General features: G+C 37.3%; 2 protein-coding genes across 2 annotated transcripts in view; one reads left to right on the forward strand and one right to left on the reverse strand. All coding sequences in view use genetic code 11, as the record gives it.

Annotated features, from left to right (window-relative positions):
- Positions 1–14279, forward strand: part of EGR_00938 (Rho GTPase-activating protein) — a gene marked incomplete at both ends in the record, with an annotated part of 16120 nt that extends 1841 nt beyond the window's left edge. Inside the window, 9 exons of the mRNA XM_024490187.1 lie at positions 833–1195; positions 3192–3691; positions 5582–5707; positions 7182–7312; positions 9269–9493; positions 10120–10427; positions 12523–12699; positions 13383–13742; positions 14123–14279. Of these exons, the coding sequence (XP_024355590.1) occupies positions 833–1195; positions 3192–3691; positions 5582–5707; positions 7182–7312; positions 9269–9493; positions 10120–10427; positions 12523–12699; positions 13383–13742; positions 14123–14279 (2347 nt within the window). The remainder of the gene's footprint in view (positions 1–832; positions 1196–3191; positions 3692–5581; positions 5708–7181; positions 7313–9268; positions 9494–10119; positions 10428–12522; positions 12700–13382; positions 13743–14122) is intronic.
- A 2539-nt stretch (positions 14280–16818) lies between these two features.
- On the reverse strand, positions 16819–18414 carry EGR_00939 (Homeobox protein MOX-1; the record flags this gene model as incomplete). The annotated part of the gene is made up of 2 exons (XM_024490188.1): positions 16819–17183; positions 18147–18414. 2 exons carry the CDS (start codon positions 18412–18414, stop codon positions 16819–16821), a joined length of 633 nt encoding a protein of 210 aa, XP_024355591.1.
- Positions 18415–19747: the final 1333 nt, after the last annotated feature.

Below are 19747 nucleotides of genomic sequence, written 5' to 3' on the forward strand. Positions count from 1 at the left end.
CTTGACAATAGGGAGTTTGAGTAGTCTCTTTACATTTTAAACATAGTATAATGAAATCACTTTGTATTAATACTAATTTAGCCTTTAATGAAACCGTTGTACTGCTTACTTTTTCAATAGTGGCGTAGATTGGCGAACGATGACGTGGCATTTATCGCTTTCACTATTCCTAGCAGTATATTGTATCAACAATTGATTCAATATATCTTTTTAGTGTTGCTATTAAATCTAACATCCCAGTTGTGATGCTTTAGAGATTTGCTGTGATTTAAATTGGATTCTTTGGTTTAATTTCTCATCTTCATATTGCCAAAATGAAAGTCCGAGTTATGTCTTAAAAAAGTAAAAAAGTAACATTATTATTTGCATACTGCATCATTGAATTACACTATAGGGGGGTAACAGCAGTTAATGTATGTGGTGTTTTGAAAATGTCATCAGAAGGGGAAGCTTATCATCTGTGTTAGGCCAAGTACGCAGCACTGAATGCGAAATCAAACGAGTTCTCTCTGAAGCTTAATCGACTCAAAATAATTCCTTTATGTAAATATGCAAGATGCGTATGAATACCCCGAAGAAAAGGAAAAAATGTTGCGGTAGCTAAATCGTGTTGAATCTCTATTCCCATTGTGATTAGTATAGTGTCAAACGCGAAGGATTTGACTACGATATCATTATTGCTAGGATCATTTTAATTAGCCTTAACTTCAAAGTTCGGGATGTAGTAATGGTTCTAATGTTGGGTATTTCCCGATTCCTAAAAATGATGGTAAACTAAATACCGTAACATATTTTGTAATCAAAACTTCTCATTATTATGTTGATGTGGAAGGGGACCATCGCTTCTCCGAGTACGTCAACACCATTTTCGGTGGTCTGAGCGCCACCAGAGACCGAGTCCATATATCCCATTGCGGCCATCCCCTTCACCAATGACCCAGAAGTCCACCACGAAGGAGGTAAAGGAAAAAGAAATCGTTCCACTGGTCAACGGAGCTCCCAAATTCGAGAATTCACAATCTCAACACCAAGGATCACAGACCAGAATCATTAGCATGCTCATTCCTCACATGCAGGATGGAATACCTATTTGGGTCTTTTCTGCTGGCCAGCTCAATGTTCTGCGGCGAATGGCACAAACACAAATCACTCTGACACATGAACAGGTTTGCCGTTCTAACCGGCTTATCAAATGGTAAGCGTTAGGACTACCTCTTTTGGTATGCATCCACGTTGTCCATTACCCTTTATGTCATATCCAAAATCTGGTTCAACCATGTTTTTATGTAATGTTATCACCTTTAATGGCTAGCGCTCCTGAATTATGCATCTAAGCAAAAAGTTTATCACAACATTTCCTATCGAGAAGCCTCAAAACTGAAATGGGTTTTGATAAGCATATAGTCTTTAGATTATGCCTGTTTAACGATAACATTTTTTAAACGTGAGCACAACTAATGAAGAATCCACTGACTGATATAGTGCAGTAAAACAATGGTGATGGTAATGTGTGCCAACCCTGGCATACGTTTCTGCTAGACTTTCTAGGAGTTTTAACTGACAGCCAACCTTCAAACAATCTAGAGAGTCATGTTTCCACAGAGTTGACAACTGTTAGAAACTGGGTTCCCACTCTATAGTCACCGGGAACGCAGGAGCTGACCGTACCTCCTTCGTGCAATAATTTCGTCAGTTAATGAAGACATCTACTTCAAAGCCTTTGCCCATCACTTATTTGGTTGGTGGTCGCGATGGGATCTAGACAACTCGACCACAAATCAGGATGCTAGCGATTGGCAACCCAGTTTCTAACAGTTGTCGACGCACTTTATAACTAATCACGACCCAGTTTATGACAAATTTCGTCAATGCTTTACGTAAAATCTCTAGCATTTGAGCGCTGCCTATGCTTGGTATAATCAACTTGGGAACGCAAGAACCTTACAAACTATTCAGCGGAAGGAAGAAAATTATTTTACCACTGGCTAGCAATCTATAAATAGTCCTAGTTTAGCTCCAGCTGAAGTTTCTCAAGGAAAATGGAAAATTGTGTTTATCTGATTTTTCGCATTTTTCTCAGTGAATAATAGCCTGTGGAAGCAAATAGTTAATCTGGAGGGATAAGAGTAGCTAATTATGCTGCATATTTCCAGGTCTATGCTTGTGAGTATCTAATAAAAGCTAAAAGTAAGCGTTTTACTAATTTTAACGAAAAATGGCAAAATATCAACTAGATCCCTCACCTTTTATTTCGTCTGCTTTACTTCGTGAAAACTTTCTTTAAGTATAGGTCGGGAATTTGTGAATTTGAAGATACTTAACCGTGATGAGTGATAGCTCAGGGAAATCAGTTTTTATGGATAAATATTAGACTTTTCATAATTATTAAAGGAATGTTGGTAGCAGTGTGATACCGAGGGGTTAGATTTAATTACTCAAATGAGACTTATCAATTTAGTTGTTATTGCAGATGTAGCCCTTATTCACCATAACAGAAAAATGATAACCTTACACTTAGTGGCAAAAGTGCTTCCTGCACTTTAAATAGACTATACTTTATATGTTGATCTAACATGACGGCGGATTTTTAAGGCTAACTTATGCACCAAATGCCCAAAAAATGCATAAAAATTCTGATTTGCATACAGACTGGAACTTCTGCAGTATGCAAGTGCATGTGACTCACTGGTAGCTGATTGCCTACAAGTAACTGCTATTAATAACTGTTGCCTGAAGTAGATTTAGAAATATTAGAACGTAGAAACTTGCTCAAGTTACTTATTACACTGGGGATTTGCATAAGAATTTTACTTTTTCAATTACTACTAAGGTAAATTGACGACCCTGAGCATTGCTGTTGCATGGTTGTACCAAAGTTCTGGGTCTAGTATTGTTGGTCAGTTATTTTAATTTAGCTAATATCGGAGCAGAGATGCGTAAATTTCAAAACAAGAGCTTTAAATTTGTAAGGTTTATTAACGGAAATATTTCCACATTACATACGATATGTGAAGCCTACAAATTGGGGAAAATGCAACTTGAAAACTGTTGTTTTGAAATATCCAGCCAATTCTTCTCTATGATCATACCACAACGGTTAGGTAGGAATGCGATTTCTAAATATACTTATTCATTATGTGTTAATTTTGTGTGCAATCAATGCGGAAATATCTCGGTTTTTCACTTCATAGGCGAATTGGGAGCAGCAAAAATGCTCAAGCGAGAGCACCAGCAACAATAACGCCTGCTGTCAGTCAAGGCGAACAAAATCAGGGCTCCACGTCTATTGTTCTGAGTCAACAAACTGATTCCCGTGTTGTTGACAGCAGGCTTTCCCCAATGAATCCGCTGCTGGCAGGCAGTAAGGGAGAGAATTCTTCTGAAGTCGCTAAAACCCCTGATTCCACAAATTCTAGCCCTGCCTTTTGGCCTGAACTGAAAGACACAGAAATGTCGAGCACTGAAGTGGTAGCAGTGAACGCCTATGGAGCAAGCAGAAGCTTCTCAGGGCCCCTCTTTGGTCGGTCTTTGGAGTTCTGGCAACATCGGGTGGGATATCCATTCCCTCCATGCATCTGCAACATGCTTGCCTATTTGCAACAGGTTGAACACGCAGCCCACGGAATCTTTCGACGGGCTGGGGGAAAGTTGAGAGTGCAAGCACTTCGAGAACAAATAGAAAAAAATATTAGTGAGTTTGTTTCATTTACTTTAGTTCTTTGAATCTTGATCATTAATCAAGGCTGGCACAAAATTCATTAAAGCCCCTCCTTTTGTTATAAAAACCCTTATCTTGTCATAAAGTTGCACAATAGCTTTAAACCAGAATGAAAGTTTTAAATCTCAAACCTTAGTTAGGTATTTTTAATGTGATCGTTTTCGAAACTCCCGGCATAGATCACTGTTTTGGAGTATTCGGCGCATTGAGAAGAGACTGCAGAAAAGGTATATATTTTGAAATTTTTGCTCACTGCACATGTATTTAACATGTGAGTGACACTGTCAAGATAGGTTGAGACTGGATCTTGCAGTAAGAATGGGTTCGCAATTTTGCTAACTATAACTACGCATTGTTGAACAATTATGTCCATTTCAGCAAGTTAGCTCAAGCAAATGTTAACACACTGTAACAACATAAATAATCTTATTTGCTGTGCAAAATGGGAAGTAAATGTTCATGTAGGTCTGGAATTCCAAAGATTTGTTTTAGAAAGTAGATTCATATTTTATTGTAATGTTGGGATATGATCGAATTTTCATGGATGAAGCAACCTCTCTGCAGAGGGGATATATTATTAAGATTTTGGTAAGTTATGCTCATTTTGAAGCCACACTTAAGGTTTTTTTTGCAGACTGTGAAAGAGCTAAGGATGTAACAGACTAATTTGCTAAATGAAATAACTATCTCCCCAAGAAAGAAGTCTACGTGCCCATATTTGTTAGACCTTGCATTTTTGATAATGATAAATGGGCAAAAGCAAATTCAACTTTTGTCAGATATAAGTGTAGAGAACTTGAGATCGAGGGTTCGTAATGCCCAAAAAGGAAATCACATGAGATTCCGCGAGTTTGAAAACTTATCTTTAATGCCACTGAAATTGAAAGCTGGACAACAGCTAAATGTACTCCTCTATGCTTAAACCATACAGCACCGTGGAAATAAAAAAGTCACTAAAACGCTTCTTAAACCCGGCAATTATGGATCTGTGCTTGCGAATCATTTTGAAGCTTGGAGCACAATCGCTACCTCTCAATGTAACCTGTACTTGCTATAAATGGAATAGTCACTTTTGACTGTGCTGTAGATAATTAGGACCCATAATGGGGTAGATGGAAAGAGTGCTACGAGAAGACGCGATCAGCCTGAAGGGGAATTAGCAGGGAATGATCGTCAGGATCGTTCGGAAGTTAGGTGAGAACCAATCACAAAGAGGTCAAAAGGCAGGTATTCACTGCTTCAAGGAATTTTCTTGAGTGCACTCTTCTGCATTATCTGTACCTGATAGGTGAGAATTTTCTCGCTAGCACGCGTATGGTTGTGCAAACCTTTTCTAAATATGGAAACATAAACGGACTAAACGTTGTCGTGTGGTACCGATGGAATCTAGGATCTGCTCCAAAATTGCACCTATGCGCTGTCCATTAGCTTAAACAATCCTCAGTACTAAGTTTCTTCAACCGATCTGTGAAAGAATACACTTGTTCAAAGATGATAAAAAAGTGGTTTAGTAAACGGATGATGAAACAGTTTTTTACACGACTAAATACGAGGAGACAAATCGAAAACCTATCCGATCTATGTCTCAAGGAAAGATTTTCGAGACGAACAAAGCATAAATAATATTTGAAATGAACTCTATAGGGACAGCCGAATGTAATTCAAACATAAAACTCATGTTAACATTAGTTGATATTTGCAGAAATTGAGTAAAGCGTGTAATACAACAACTTTGCCCTATTTTAATTCTCGCGGTATTTGGAATAAAACACTTGCAATAAAATTTTAAAGGGCTTTTAGATGTTTTGATGGCTGAATGTTTGTTAGCACTTAGAATTCTGAGGATTTGTCCTTTTCTTTTAGACTGGAGTTCTTTCGATGAGTGGCAACCCTATGACGTGGCTGACCTCCTAAAGCAGTTTTTCCGAGAACTTCCAGAATGTCTTCTTACAAACGTACTATCATCCAATCTTATAAATATATTTCATCGTACGTTTCCTTTGATTCAATTAAAACTGTCTATCTTCTTGCCTAATGAAACCACTCTCACCATCGCCTAATGTTCACCTGTCACGTAGGAGGTATTTATTTCTTATTTTTGTCTGTTCAAACTTATATGTGGACCTCGGCGAGACAGTTTCATTTTATGGGACAGTTGTGTTTCATCTGATAAGTGCGACGAGTAATCATCTTGGTGTGCAGTTAATGATTCAAAGTGGATGTCATTCCATTTGTTTACTTATATTAAAGAAGTGAAATTTTGGAGACGGCATAATATTTTTTCAACATATTTTTATTTCATGAGCCTAGTAAATATCTTCGTTCTTGCTATTTGATCCAGCAAGTTTCAAGGGAGCATCCCAAAGCATCGCGAAATTACAAACAACCATATTTTTGAGTTTTCTGTAGAAATTTTAATATTCAAAACTAAACTCTTGCTGCAGTACAAGTGCCTGATCAAGTTTGAAACAGAAAATAAGCAAATTTGTTTTAGAAATCCCGGAAGTGTAGGTTTCTTTATACAAGGAAGGTGTACAACATTTCCATGCTCTGCGGTCCATAAATTTGACCCTAATCCATACATAAGGTAGAATGTCAATTGAAATCGGAAAATGTAATGCGGAAAATCTTGGTATTTACTAGCCTACATCTACTTGTTTGCAACCTCGGACCGTTTTGAGATGTTCTTAATATGCATTTCAAATATATCATTGAGATCAAGTTGGAATTTCGTTTTCAAGTCCATAGCAGCCTTTATTCCTGTCAATTTAGTCCCACTGATTGGGCTAGGAAGCGCCTTATTTAGTAAAATACTTTGTTTCATTGAATCTCTTTCGAGATGCGTGCTGAATGAATCAGGAATACCTGCTTACTCACACAAACTGTTAAACGAAGAATTGCTAGATAGGATGGATTCTTTATTCAGATTCGACATTTATTTAGCATTTCTGATCAACAGCCTAGTACAAAATGAAATACTAGAAACAATGTAGTATAATGTAATTATTCACAAAATTTGCTTATTTAACCATTTAGTTGCAGACATCCTGATTGCTAAATACACTTCCGAAACTGACAAATCTTACCATCATTCAGCACAATTCGTCACCATTCGAAACTCGTTTAGATAACACATGAATTTACAAAACAGAGCTCAGTCTTTTATCAGTATGCTATTATCGTAACTTCTGGATTATCAAACCATATTAAATAATTATGCTCCCTAACATGACTGGATTTGTGTAATCCTTACAAAGTGCAGATTAAAAAGGTGACTAAACAATATTTTAAATGACGATCTTTTATCAGTCAGTAAAGCATGTAAGCTTTTGCCTTGGATTGTTAAAGAACAAGATAACTGAAAACTGTACACTGTATGCACTTTTTATTTAACTACAAAACAGTCCTTTAGGTCCTAGTGAATTTAAATCATTCACTGAAAAAATGAACATTTCCTTTCCAGATGCACCGGAGGTCTGCACGATTGATCTGCTTAGATTGGCAATGATTAGCTTGCCAGATGTAAATCGGATCGGATTGCAGAGCCTCCTCCAATTCTTGTACGCACTCTCTCTTCGATGCTCCTTAACTCAGGTGACTCGCCCTGCTTATTACTGAAATCCTTATAAATTTTACCCTAATTGTGACTGACTGATTATTTAAAAATTTACAGAATTTAACTTTATAATAAAAAATAGCTAACCCCGCTAATTAGTAGATTGTGTTTCTTTAAAATTGTATAGGTGGCGAATACATATAATAAGTGTTTGTTATTAAGTTCTATACGGTTGGGCAGACGAATTAAAAATCAAGAGTCAAGCGTGTGCGCTTGTTTACACGTTATAGTAAGTCATGATAAAGTTGCAAAACTTTCAGAAATGGCGTACAATCTGACAATAATACCTTTGTGTTTATTTAAAAAGTTTCATGCCCCCGAAATTCACAGTTTTTAGTCTTTGGTGAATTCTTTGCTTCCGTGGGTTTTGAGTTATTTCAAATGTCACCACCACAGAAGCATTCTAAGGAAGAAATCTTGTAATATTTGTGAATTAGGGAAATAAGTGTCTGATGATGCTAGCTGATTCTTGAAAGTGGATGGGAGAGTGGGTGTGGTTGTTGAAATCTGTTGCTATCAACTCAAGTGAATATCATAGGATATGCCAGTGACAGTGGTTAGACAACCACTTAGGTGTGCCAAACACAAAAGTTCTAAAAAGCAAAGATTTGCTCCTGACAATTAGAAATTAATAGCAAACAGTGCTTGAATTAATAACCAACCAAAGATACATTAGTTAGTGTATACTGATACCTTAGGAACCATATTCAGATGCATCAATGAGTCAATTTTGACTCAACTGCCATAGTATTAATAGCAATGAACTTTACTGAAAGTTAGTGGAACAAATTGGAAGTTTGCGGAATAAAAAAATTGAATTACTTTGGCTTTGAGATTTTGCGTAACATTATAGGTTCAATTTATTCTTACTTATTAAGATTGGCAATATATGGGATGATTAACCAAACCAACGGAATTAGAAGATAAAAGCGTTGTAAATACATAAATACTTAACTTCTTTATCTATATTTTAAAATTATCTCATTTTGTACTGGCTGGCAGTGTTCAATAGCAACTTCACCTCTATATCTAGTGACAAATTACGGTGGTTTATGACAGATACTTGTTCGACGTGTACCCTCTAGATATCAGAATGGTAACAGCAATGGTTCCCATGGTAGGGCTTAAGTATGGAGGTATTATCAAGATTATTTAATAAACCCAAGATTTTTTTATTTTGCTATTCCAAACGCTTTGCAACTAATTTTATTTAAAGGCCTGAATTAGGATTTACTTTTGAATGCCTATCAATAACAGGGTTTTAGAAGTATATCAAGGGGAAAGAGGAAAAAGGGAACAGAAGACAGTAAGATATACAACGAGGCTAAAAATATTCCTCTTTTGCTTCATGTTCGTGTGAACCGACACCTCACTGGGTGATGAATCTTACAAGCATCTGATTAAACAAAACCTAACCCGAATGTTTTAGCATTACATAAATTTCAGTTAATGGTTTTACCAGTGGCTATCTGAAAAACCTTTTGTATGAGCCATTGCTTACATTCCAACGGCTAATATTTATAACTTTTCAAAGCAATAATATCACATAAGCGTAAAAGTGTAATCCAAGGACTATGCATTCTCTCATTTAACCTCCACTCCCTACAAGTTTAAAGTATGAGACTTTCCTTTCTTGTATTTCCTCAAAAAAGTTGCTGGAACTAACATTCTCCCTCACTGTAACGACATGCTTAAATGAATCGGAAAATCCACTCTTATTGAAGATGAAAGTTTGCTTTTCTTCTATGAAGCAAGCATCTGTTTAATAAACTCTCAAAGCACAAAATTTTCCATTTTAACAATTTTTGGACCATTGTTTTGAGTTTTACTTTATCTGATAAATTGGTGTAATAATAAACTGCTATAATATCACTTGATACATCTGTAAATTATAACAAGTATTCAATTTAAACCCTTTTCTTTCCTCTGTCAAGATGAGCGCTCTAAATTTGGCGATTTGTCTGGCCCCCTCCCTCTTTCACTTCTCAAGTCTTCTGGTACCATCTACGGCAGTTTCGCCACTGCTGGCAAACTTTGGGTCTCGACGACGCAAGAAATTGGACCCATTAGGTGGTCTTGAACCCAAAGACCTGGCCGAACAAGTGGCAGCTCAAAAATGCCTTTGTGCTCTCATTACTTATGCTCCCAGCATCTTCATGGTGTGCTTCACTTCTCTTTGTCTTGACTGAATTGCTCTACTAGTTAGGGGGATAATTTTCCTGTTTTTTATGGTAAATCCAAGGTTCCAGTTACATGGATGCAACATCAACATCTTTTTTTGACCTAGCTATAAAAGTGTTATACAGACAAAACATATACATGAAGGCAAGGTTTCGGCATTTCAAATTCATCGTTGGGGAGGATAAGACAATTAACGACTATTAATATTACAAAGCCGGATTGGATAAGCTTTCTCCAAATTCAATGTGGGTTTACATTTATTTCCACAAATCTTCATTATTTTTCCAGCTTTCTTTACAGTTTACGAAACAAAATCCAACTAAGAGTTTATTTTTATCCGATGAAGTATGTTATTTACTTAACTGAAATTAAGTTCAAAGGTGTCCAAGAATGGTTTATTTCTGAATTTTCCAGATTTTACTTAAAACTAGTCCACTCGATTATAGATTAATGAACATGCATATCGCTTAATTTATCATCTGAAATCTCTGCACCCCATTTGCTGCAAGTCTGTAACCCCTAATAACTGAACAGTTTGAAAACCGAAGCGTAAACTTTTAAGTTCCTTTTAATTCCAAGATCATTCTCATCACTTTTTTCTAAGGTGACTGAAAGTATTGTTCTAAAGACGCGACTCGATACCGAGCGAATTGAGATTCCCCGACTATCTAGCGTTTTGAGCGCTACGAATGGAGACGCCAACCTCTGGCTCCAACAGCAAGTAGAGACCCTCCTCCGCGACTGTGGCAGCTCCATCGCACCTGCCCCTTTGGCCACTGCTTCTGCTACCACTGGCGCTATTGGCACCGCTGGCACAGGTGCAGGTAGTATAGGCACTGCTGTGAAGTGTGCTGCTGGCAAGCAATACTGGAGTTCTCTGACAAAAGAGGCTCTTAAGGCCTACAGCACCGAGTGCGTTGTTTATATTTCTATGTGTGGAATTGTATTTCACAGAAGAGAAGTAATCCGTTAAGGGCCCTATCATAGACAAGCATCCAATACTGGGAACTAGAGCATCAGAAAGGTTTTAGTAAAGGGCGGAGTTTGAACCTTTCTACTTTTTTTCTGAATTTTTAGACATCCCTTCTTACTGAAGTATAATTGTAGCCTTATTCATAGCCATTCCCAACAGACTCCTGAGGAGGTGGAGTAATTTCCTCCCCAGGGTTATGAGTAATTACGAAAGTGGAGAAAATAGTGTGAGTTGTTTAGTGACTTGAGGGGCTGTCTTAATGAGCAATCGAAGTCTACATACCACTGCAGCGTTTAGTTAAACAGTGGCATAAAGAGCATATGCGCGTTTCAGTTTATTCTTATAGTTTTCGTTCACTAGCTTGTTGCCTTTATGCAGTACTGCTCGGATTTTTCCCAAAGTTATAATATTCATTCATTAAAAATGACATCCAGAACCATTTGCACTTTGAACTCTTAATTGTGTTTAGCTATTTGAAAGCATCATCATCTGCTGCCAAAATCCTAATTTAACAACTCCCATTGAACCGGTAGAAGCTTGTGGGAATGAATTTTCTTCTACATAAGCTTTCTTTTTGGCGTAGGCTAACATGGGAAGTGATGATTATATATCAGCTGCTGTGATAATTGATTAGAACCACTGCATGGAAAAACTACAGAATATTTGAATATGTTCCTTTAAACATTATTTGACAGTTGTTCATTTGGCCATTGACTCGGTGGTCCAAGTTTGTGAGACCAGTAGGGCATTTCTTCGTAAGTTAGCTATTTTGTTAATGCATTTTTTGACTGGTATACTTGTTTTTTTTTTACCTTGACAAGAATATAATGAAAGTGCACTCATCGCTTTTCGGGTTTACTACTTCATACTTGCAATTAGTTGTGGTTAAATAAATAATAAGATGAAAGTGAACAGCTAAAATCTGATGTTTCAAATCATTCCAGCATGAACTAGCAAAAATGCAAAATAATCTAAAAAGCAATACTGTCAAAATCAGGTTTTCACTTTGTCATAAGCCAACACAAAAGCACTGTACATTACCTGTCAGTCACGTTTGACATCTTAAAATTCCATAATTGTGCAAAATGGTGCGCTGTATTTCCACCTATGTAGAAGTGTTTGCAGCTAAGTGAAATTTTCCATTACAATCAGACTAGCCAACTTTCATTTTCGTTTCGCAAGTATTAGTTATTGGAACGGATCATCACAGAAAGGCATTTGAGTTTCCAAAAGGCTTCCGAACATTTAACGCATAATTGTATCATAGTTGTAAGTGTATACAGTGCAGATTGTGGTTCGTGCAGCTCTTTGTGACAGCACAAAGGGTTGAATAACTAATTATAAATAATCTAGATTATGTGCAATGTCAAAAGGGTTTCTATGCACTTTTGTTTCGAGAAACCTTCACGACAGTAACTCAGACCTTGATATCAAGATTAAATGCTATTGTTTAAGTAGATTCAGGCCAGGTAGCTAAGTTCCATCTCTTTATAGATGAAATAAAATATGCGGATCTTCTTAAATTGCTTAAATGTTTTCCATGTGTCACTAAAATAAAAAATTGATATTTCGAAGACGTCAAAACAACGTGGATTGCATAAAAAATAGGATATTACATACAGATTTACCAAAGTGCACATTGTTGATGGGATAAATTTTGTGCAACTAATGGAATTTTATTAAGGGATTACACAGTTAGTATAGACTTCAGCGGTTTGTGTCATCTGTCATTCTGTTGCACATGTAATCATTTTTCAATTTTTGATTGTCGTTGGTGATATTTTCTGGAAAAATGACGATTTCACTCCCCGTACTAGTTGAATTTAGTCTCTTTAACTCACTAATCCCGTGGTAATTTGCGGATTTTTACTTACAATGGCAAAGTACTTTGTGAGGTGAGTTCCATTATCAGGATAAGAGTGCAACAACTCAAGATTTAATGATTAGATTTTAAGCCCCAAGGTACTCATCATCAGTGGAGAGTGTACGGAAGAACTGCTGCACTTTAATTCCTAATCTCCTTTCGTTTTACAGTTCTGGGGAGGGTGAAGCACTGACCGGTTTCGAGATTTCTATAAGCAAGCCCACAAAGACGAGCCAACAGCAATACGCTGCTGAGTCCATTTCTCCATTCCTGCGCACTTGGCGCTGCTCTATTCTCTTCCCCGTAAAGGACCCCCAACTTATCGCAGACAAGTACTGGAATGAGAGGTATGTCCCTGTTTTCACACCTCTTGGAAAACGTCATAAGTAGGCGCTTTGGAATTTCTTTATTTATATCATGAACACATTACTTTAAATAGATTTTTTGTTAGCTCAAATCTTATTTCTGAAATGGTTTTTCCTGATAATTTGTTCAGATTTTCTGAAACTACTTATTACCCCACTTCCGTGAAGTCAGATTCATTTTTGCTAATAAAAGTTTGTTCTTCCTGAACATTCAGAAAAATGTGCAATACTTTTTGATGGAAACTTTCTGCTATTTCATAAGCGAATAAAGTTTTCAGAGATATCAGTGGTTTTAATTTTTTACGTTAATTTTAAACCCCTTTCCTGCTCATTTTTGTCATAAAAGAGAAAATAATGTGTAATGCGATTTGTTTAATGTAGAACAAAGGTTGAAGCTGTTAATGATAAGACCCCCGATTTTAAAGACTAACAGTGAGCTTTTTTAATAATTTTTTACTTCTTGCAGGCATGTTCATAGCTTAGTTTAATGATTTTGAAATTTTGGTAGATGTGCATAAATTTTGGCATTTTTTTATGCCTTACACACTTATAGTCGCAACACACTTCAAAAGCAGCTCATATTAACATTTGGGGCCGAATGAAGACCGATAGCGCTTAAAAATCGGTAACTGCGCTACATAAATTGGTAACTATGATTGACTTAGGGTTTCCTGGGATGAGAACGTTCTGCGATCGGAAGTGATGGAGGAATTGATTTTGGATCGTGTTCAAATCCACCGAGTCCTCTTCAACGCCTTACCACCTCAACCAGCTCGTGAGTCCCGCCTCCTTCGTGGACGGCAGGTTCTGATGAGGACGAAGGGTGCGGAGTCGACTGCAGATGAGTTGGTCACAGGTGTGGCGATCGTCAGCACTTCGGTGAATCATGGAGTTGTGGTACCCGAAGTTCCACAAGAACTCCTCCCTTCAGCCCATTTCTCCAAGGAGCATCTACTCATTGAAAGAATCACCGCTCACTCGAGACCATCTTGTCGAGTCACACTTATTTCAGAGGCTGATATAAAGTGAGCGAATCGGTTCATTTACTGTTTCTTAAAAACTCAAAATATGCAAAGAATTTTAGCCTACTAGAGACATTGCAATAGCCACTGTTGATGTCCTACCCGTTATTTATGAGTAATGCACACAAGAGGTTGAAAAGTTTTTGTCCTACTCAATTCTGCACGCTGTCACTAAAGATCGGTATTGCTCCAAAATCTAATCAAATTCCTTCAACACGGAAATATTTTTGGTATACGTGTTTATTCCTCGCTATGTCAGTCACAATGTTTATTAGACGAAAATACTTCTTACTTAAACAATACAAATACATTATTTGGGCCAATTGTGATTGGCTCAACAAGTAACCACCACGAGCATTGACCGCTATCTCAAAAATTTTCAGAGGCTTCTCTCAGGAATGGTACACTAACCAATGGGGTCACTACCTCCTGCGAAGACTTTTGGCTCTGCGACACTGCTTTGTTCAACGCACCGAACCCGTCCAAGATCTTGACTCTCCTCCTTTTCCCACGGCAGAGGAATCAGGGTCTTTTGCCTAAGCTTATACATACACGTACATAAATCCACAGCACACTTGGTACATGTCTTTTTTACTTATGCTCAAGATATCTCTCTCTCTTTCTCCTCTCCCCAATCATTTAAAGCTTTTAAACATCCTCTGCGCTTGTACACATTCTTTTATTAACAGCCACCCACCTCAAGAGTTCATCAATTATTAGCACCTTGTCAAGGGAGTTCGCAGATTGTCTTCCTTTACTTATTACTCTATTATACATATATACATAAACATATCTGCAGAAGACAACGTTTAATATGAAATTTAACTGTTCATAACCTTGGCTTCTGTGGTGCGCACTAAATGTCCCGCCATGCATCCTCATTAACTTGTTGTTTAAATTTCGTGTACTGAAAAATAACTATAGATTAGCGACGAATGCCGATAAAGTAACGTTATGGCTTGAATTTGAACAACCAGATGGATTGGAATTGCCGTATTAATCATTAGGCTGCTTTTGCTCAGTGTTACAGTCTTTAGTTCATTGATCCAAGACTTTCTATCGTGGTGTCACTCATCCTTGTAATAACTCTATACATATTAACCTGTGACATGTCTTTTAAGGTAGTTAGAAAAAGTGAAATAAGTCAACTTGTCCCATTATTTTCTACTCCTCGAGAGAATTTTTATACCCCCAAGACTTTGGATAGGTAGCTGAAAACCAAAGCGTTTAAAGCTAAAACATTCCCACCATGGGAGTAGCCTAAACTTTGCGATCTTATTACAGTGGTACCTGCTCTCTTCTTTAATTAGACATTAGCATTTGGTAAATGTCTCCTATGGTTGTTTCCTTTGATGCATTACTACCCCAAAATCCTGTTGCGAATATAGAGTGATCAGTTACTGCCACTTTTATTATAATGTATATTTGCAATTGACAACACTAAACAGGGGTATAGTCCAGTCATCGAATTTATATGAACAACTTTGGCCATTTTATAAAATTCGATGACTGACAATGACATACTTCTTTAAAGTGAAGTTCCTCCTGTACATATGCCATCTACGTTTGAAAAACCTTGGAGTAGTTTGTAATAGAGATTAATGGCATAATCAAGATGTGAGAACACGTACTAGCATATCGTTTTGTTTTCATTCGGCGATTTTGGAACCAAATCTTCACCTACAATGGCATCAAGAATGTGCTCTTCGAATTAATGGCTTTAGTGACTCAGAAACATATTTTATTCTCACACTAACAGGGAATCTCAGAAATACCGAGGTCTAATTTCGAGCCTCCGGACCTCTGATTTATTGTTGAAGATTGGTTTGCAAGAATTTTGATTCGACAGTGAGGCCTTATCGTTAAGATTATATGGTTGAATTCTCATAACAAAAAGTCGTCGTTTGTGCGAATGTGCTTTTAAATACGTTTTAATCTATACTTATTCTAACATTTCTTATTCTCAGTTTTCAATTCCCGTAAACTATAATTTACACAGTGACACACTTGAGCTCCTGTAAATCAGCGTTAGAAAGCATTTCTTATCATAAAATGCTGCTGGTGGGGGGTGGAGGATTAGCAAAAAGAAGTCTTAAACTTTAAAGAGAAATACGGCCGGGAATTGGTGCAAATTGTACTTTGATTGGCAAGCAACGAGATGAATTATTTCTCAATTATCAAGACGTCCCTAGCGAATGACAACAACTGATTAATTTAATTAGGTTAGTAGAATTAAAAAGCATATCTTTAGAAGTAAACGAAATGAATAGTCATACCAGAATGCGAATATCTTTAATGCGGCTTTTATTTCTGAAAGTATGGGAATGGTTCAATTTAAAAGTCTCCTTTTCACCTTAACTTTTAATTCGTTGCTGAGTAATTTCAACTCTACCTAGCCAAAATACTGCAGTCTATCAGTTTTTCAAAGCTTGACTTAAAATAATAATGAAAGGTGGTTTAATTGAGCGCAAAGCTGAATGAATGCTTTCATGACCATCAAAAAGCCACAGTCTCTTTGGCACATTTTTAATGCATATCTATTGTAGCCGACTCTAAAACCTGAAAACCCACATACATTACCTTTATCGGTATTTAAATGATTGGTAAAGTTTCAACTGACTGTGATCTGGTAAGAACTAAGGCAAAGTGAGTGGGGCTCTTATACAGCTAGAGTTAATTAAAGCTGCGTAAGCATAATAAAAGCAGTACCGTATTACAAATGAAGGGTATCTAAGTGCTAAAGATGGGCTATTTCGGATTAAAATGATCCTACCTTACCGTAAATTGTTTCGTCCAAACTTTAAATATACTGCAAAAAAGTAATTTAAAACCCACCTTTTAATTTTTGTTTTACAGCGCAAAGAATGTAAGCAGCAAGTGAGTTAACGATAATGCATTTAAAGAGAAGACTGCAGTTTATTTAAACTTCACCTGACTAAACTGGTATTGTTGCCAGTGAGTTAAAAAATTTGTTATATAAAGAGCTAAACACGGTTTAACATGGACAAATCCATAAGCTGAATAAAAAACCATTGATAATTATGGTCTAAATAGTCCATCCTGAAATAAATTCCACGACTTACAGTAGAAAATCCTCCACCCCTTCCCCTAGGCCCAAAGTCCTAATTACCTGGCGCTCGGACAGTCCGAGGGCAACAGCCACCTCGTAGCGACGCAGACGGGTAAGGTAGGCATGTGCACGAAACTCCCCCTCCAGTGCCTCCAGCTGTTGTCTGGTGAACGCAGTGCGCTGTTTTTTTGGCTGCCGCTGGCCCTGATGCTGGGTGTCCCGTTCCTGCTGTTGCTGAAGTTGATTTGCTTTTTGATATACTGCTGCATGGACACCGGACAAGTCCACACTGCTGCCCTTTCCGCTGATAATCTCTTCACTGACATCCGCGCTTGTGTTTGTGACACCAAGTCTTGCTGGCCATTCGACAGGGTCTGTGAAAAATGGAGACACACTTTATGCGTTTGGAGGTGTTAGGTTACCCCCTCCCCTTTCCTCATTCATTACTCCGGTACCTAACACAATTCCCCACCAGACGAGGTAAAATTTCACTTCGCTAAATTTTCATTTATCGTCATTGCGTCAGCAAGCTTTTTGAGGGTTGCAGTCTATCTTCCATTCAGCTTGCTTGAATTGGGAACACTGCTCTTGAAGAAATAGCATCGTCTTGTTCCAATAGTCCAATTATATGAAAAATCTAGTTTCACAAACAATGGCGTCATACTCTTTTGGTAAATATGCGTTATCATAAAGCTCTCGGTAGCGCAATGTCCAACTTACTTAATCACTTACAAGGGGAAAATAAGTTTGTTCAATTTAATGTACAGATTATTTACACGCGGTTTAGTCGAGTCAAAAATGGCACAAGCAGATTTCGAAAAGTGGATATCCAACTCAATAATTGTTCAATTAATATTTTTTGACTATTGTACTTGCATTTGTCAGTTATGCGTTAAATGAATGTAAAAAAATCCTGGATAAATTGAAAAGGTGTTTTGTTCGCGCATTCCGTACAAAGGCAACTAGAACTGTTAAGTAGCTAATACATTACCTAATGGTTGCAGTGGTCCACATTTAAAGACCGTGTTGAAGGGCCTCTCCTCCGACACCTTATTCATTAAAACTGCACTAGAAACAAAGCAGGGTGGATAGAATATAGAAGCAAGAAATTAAGGCATTTCGTCCTCTCGCTGCAGGGATGGAAATTTATCGGATCTGCTGAATGACTAAAGACACATTGGGAAAATGATGTGGTCTAAAGCAGTATGCCAAAAGATTGGTCAATGTTTGTGAACAGGATATTAAGCATGACAATTTTAAAATTTATGCAAATAAATTTGATTAATCTACCCACTCACATTCATCATATGCACAATTATCTCAAAAAATATGCCTACCTGTTTGTTCATATTGAAACGAGTACGGTGCGCGATAGTTGTTGCTAACTTGAGGAAAAAAGGAATATTTAGTCCCGAATGGTAATTGGTTCACTTGGGCAGGAAATGGTGGTGCAGTGAATCCATTTCCCGAGTAATAATTGAAGAATCGAACTGAGGATGGAACGTGAGGGTGCTGAGGACTCCGAGTGATAGGAACATGAGGCATTAGGGGTGCTTCAGCATTCGGACCACTAAACCAACCGGCTGCAAAGTCGCAGTCAGACATTTTGCTGACGACTGGGAATGCATGGTGCAGCTGAAGCCAGGCGGGAATATAGTGCCATACAATGATTGGCTGCTAGTGTAAGGGTTGCGACGCGGACGTTATTTTGATTGGCCCCCGAAGACACGAACACAGTAGGTCTTCAGTTGAAACATTTTTTCAAAATGGGAAACGCAAAGTTAGTTGGATCCAGCTTATCTTGAATCCGATGTCATTCGATAATTTGGATCCCATAGGTCTGTCCTTATGCTATTATAAAAGTAATTTGTATATTTTTACTGAGCTCGCACTAGAGCAATATTCTGCGCAGAAGCATTCATGCTTAAAGAATCGTGTTTAGGATTCAGACATTGAAAATTTGGGTGAATTTAATGCATCACAACCCCTTTTGGTCTATTGACTGCCACAAATAGCTAGATTAAACGGACCTACAAAATTGTAAATCACTCCAAATCCTCCATTGGTACCTGGAGTGCTTAATCACTGAGTTTATCAATAACTGATTCTTCATCAATCGTGATAAATTTGGTTGAAAGTTATGTATATGGTTGCTCTCAACCACAAGTTTATGACGAAACTGTATCATCTTATGATCATTCTTGCAGATTACAGGAACCTGAAGTTTAATCAAATACGCAGGCGGTATCTGGTTATTGAATAAATTTAGAGATAAATATTTTTTAGACTCTTTTTTTTAACAAGATTACGGTGACATAAATTTAATTAGATGCCCCTTCTGACAAGCATATAAACTACTTACAAAGTTATGAAGCCGATGACTTGATTTTTTTGGACATAATTAGGCGACCATACCAGATGGTACAAGGATAAAATATTGTTCTTACAGAATCATTATGAATTGTGCAATTAAATAATAATTCTTTATGGTCAAATTATTCATCCACCAACGGCTACTTACTTTTGTTGGTCTGATCTGTTTTTACGAGAATTAAACCTATGTGAAGTTACTACATTTTATTAGAAAAAAGGATGGGATTAAGCCTAGATTTTATATCTTTCCATTAGAGCATAAATACCTTCTATACCAGTGAATCTATTGCTAAATAGGACTACTTTTCTGACATTTAACACACATCTAGATTAAAATATGCGGATTGAAGGAATTAGGCTCCCTGAAGTGGCTTGGTAGAAAGTTGACCACACAGGATTCAAGATTTCTCCCTTTTTCATTATAGAAATTTACTGTTAGTGGGTGCGAAACCAAAATCACATGTATTCACAAAGCTGATACTCCTCATCATGGCAACCGTTTTACTGATACATTCCATACGTGATGTCCGAATTGGAAGCCTTAACATTAACTCCGCTAGTCAAA

This window comes from Echinococcus granulosus (assembly GCF_000524195.1).
Source record: "Echinococcus granulosus chromosome Unknown EG_S00003, whole genome shotgun sequence".
NCBI lineage: Eukaryota > Metazoa > Platyhelminthes > Cestoda > Cyclophyllidea > Taeniidae > Echinococcus > Echinococcus granulosus.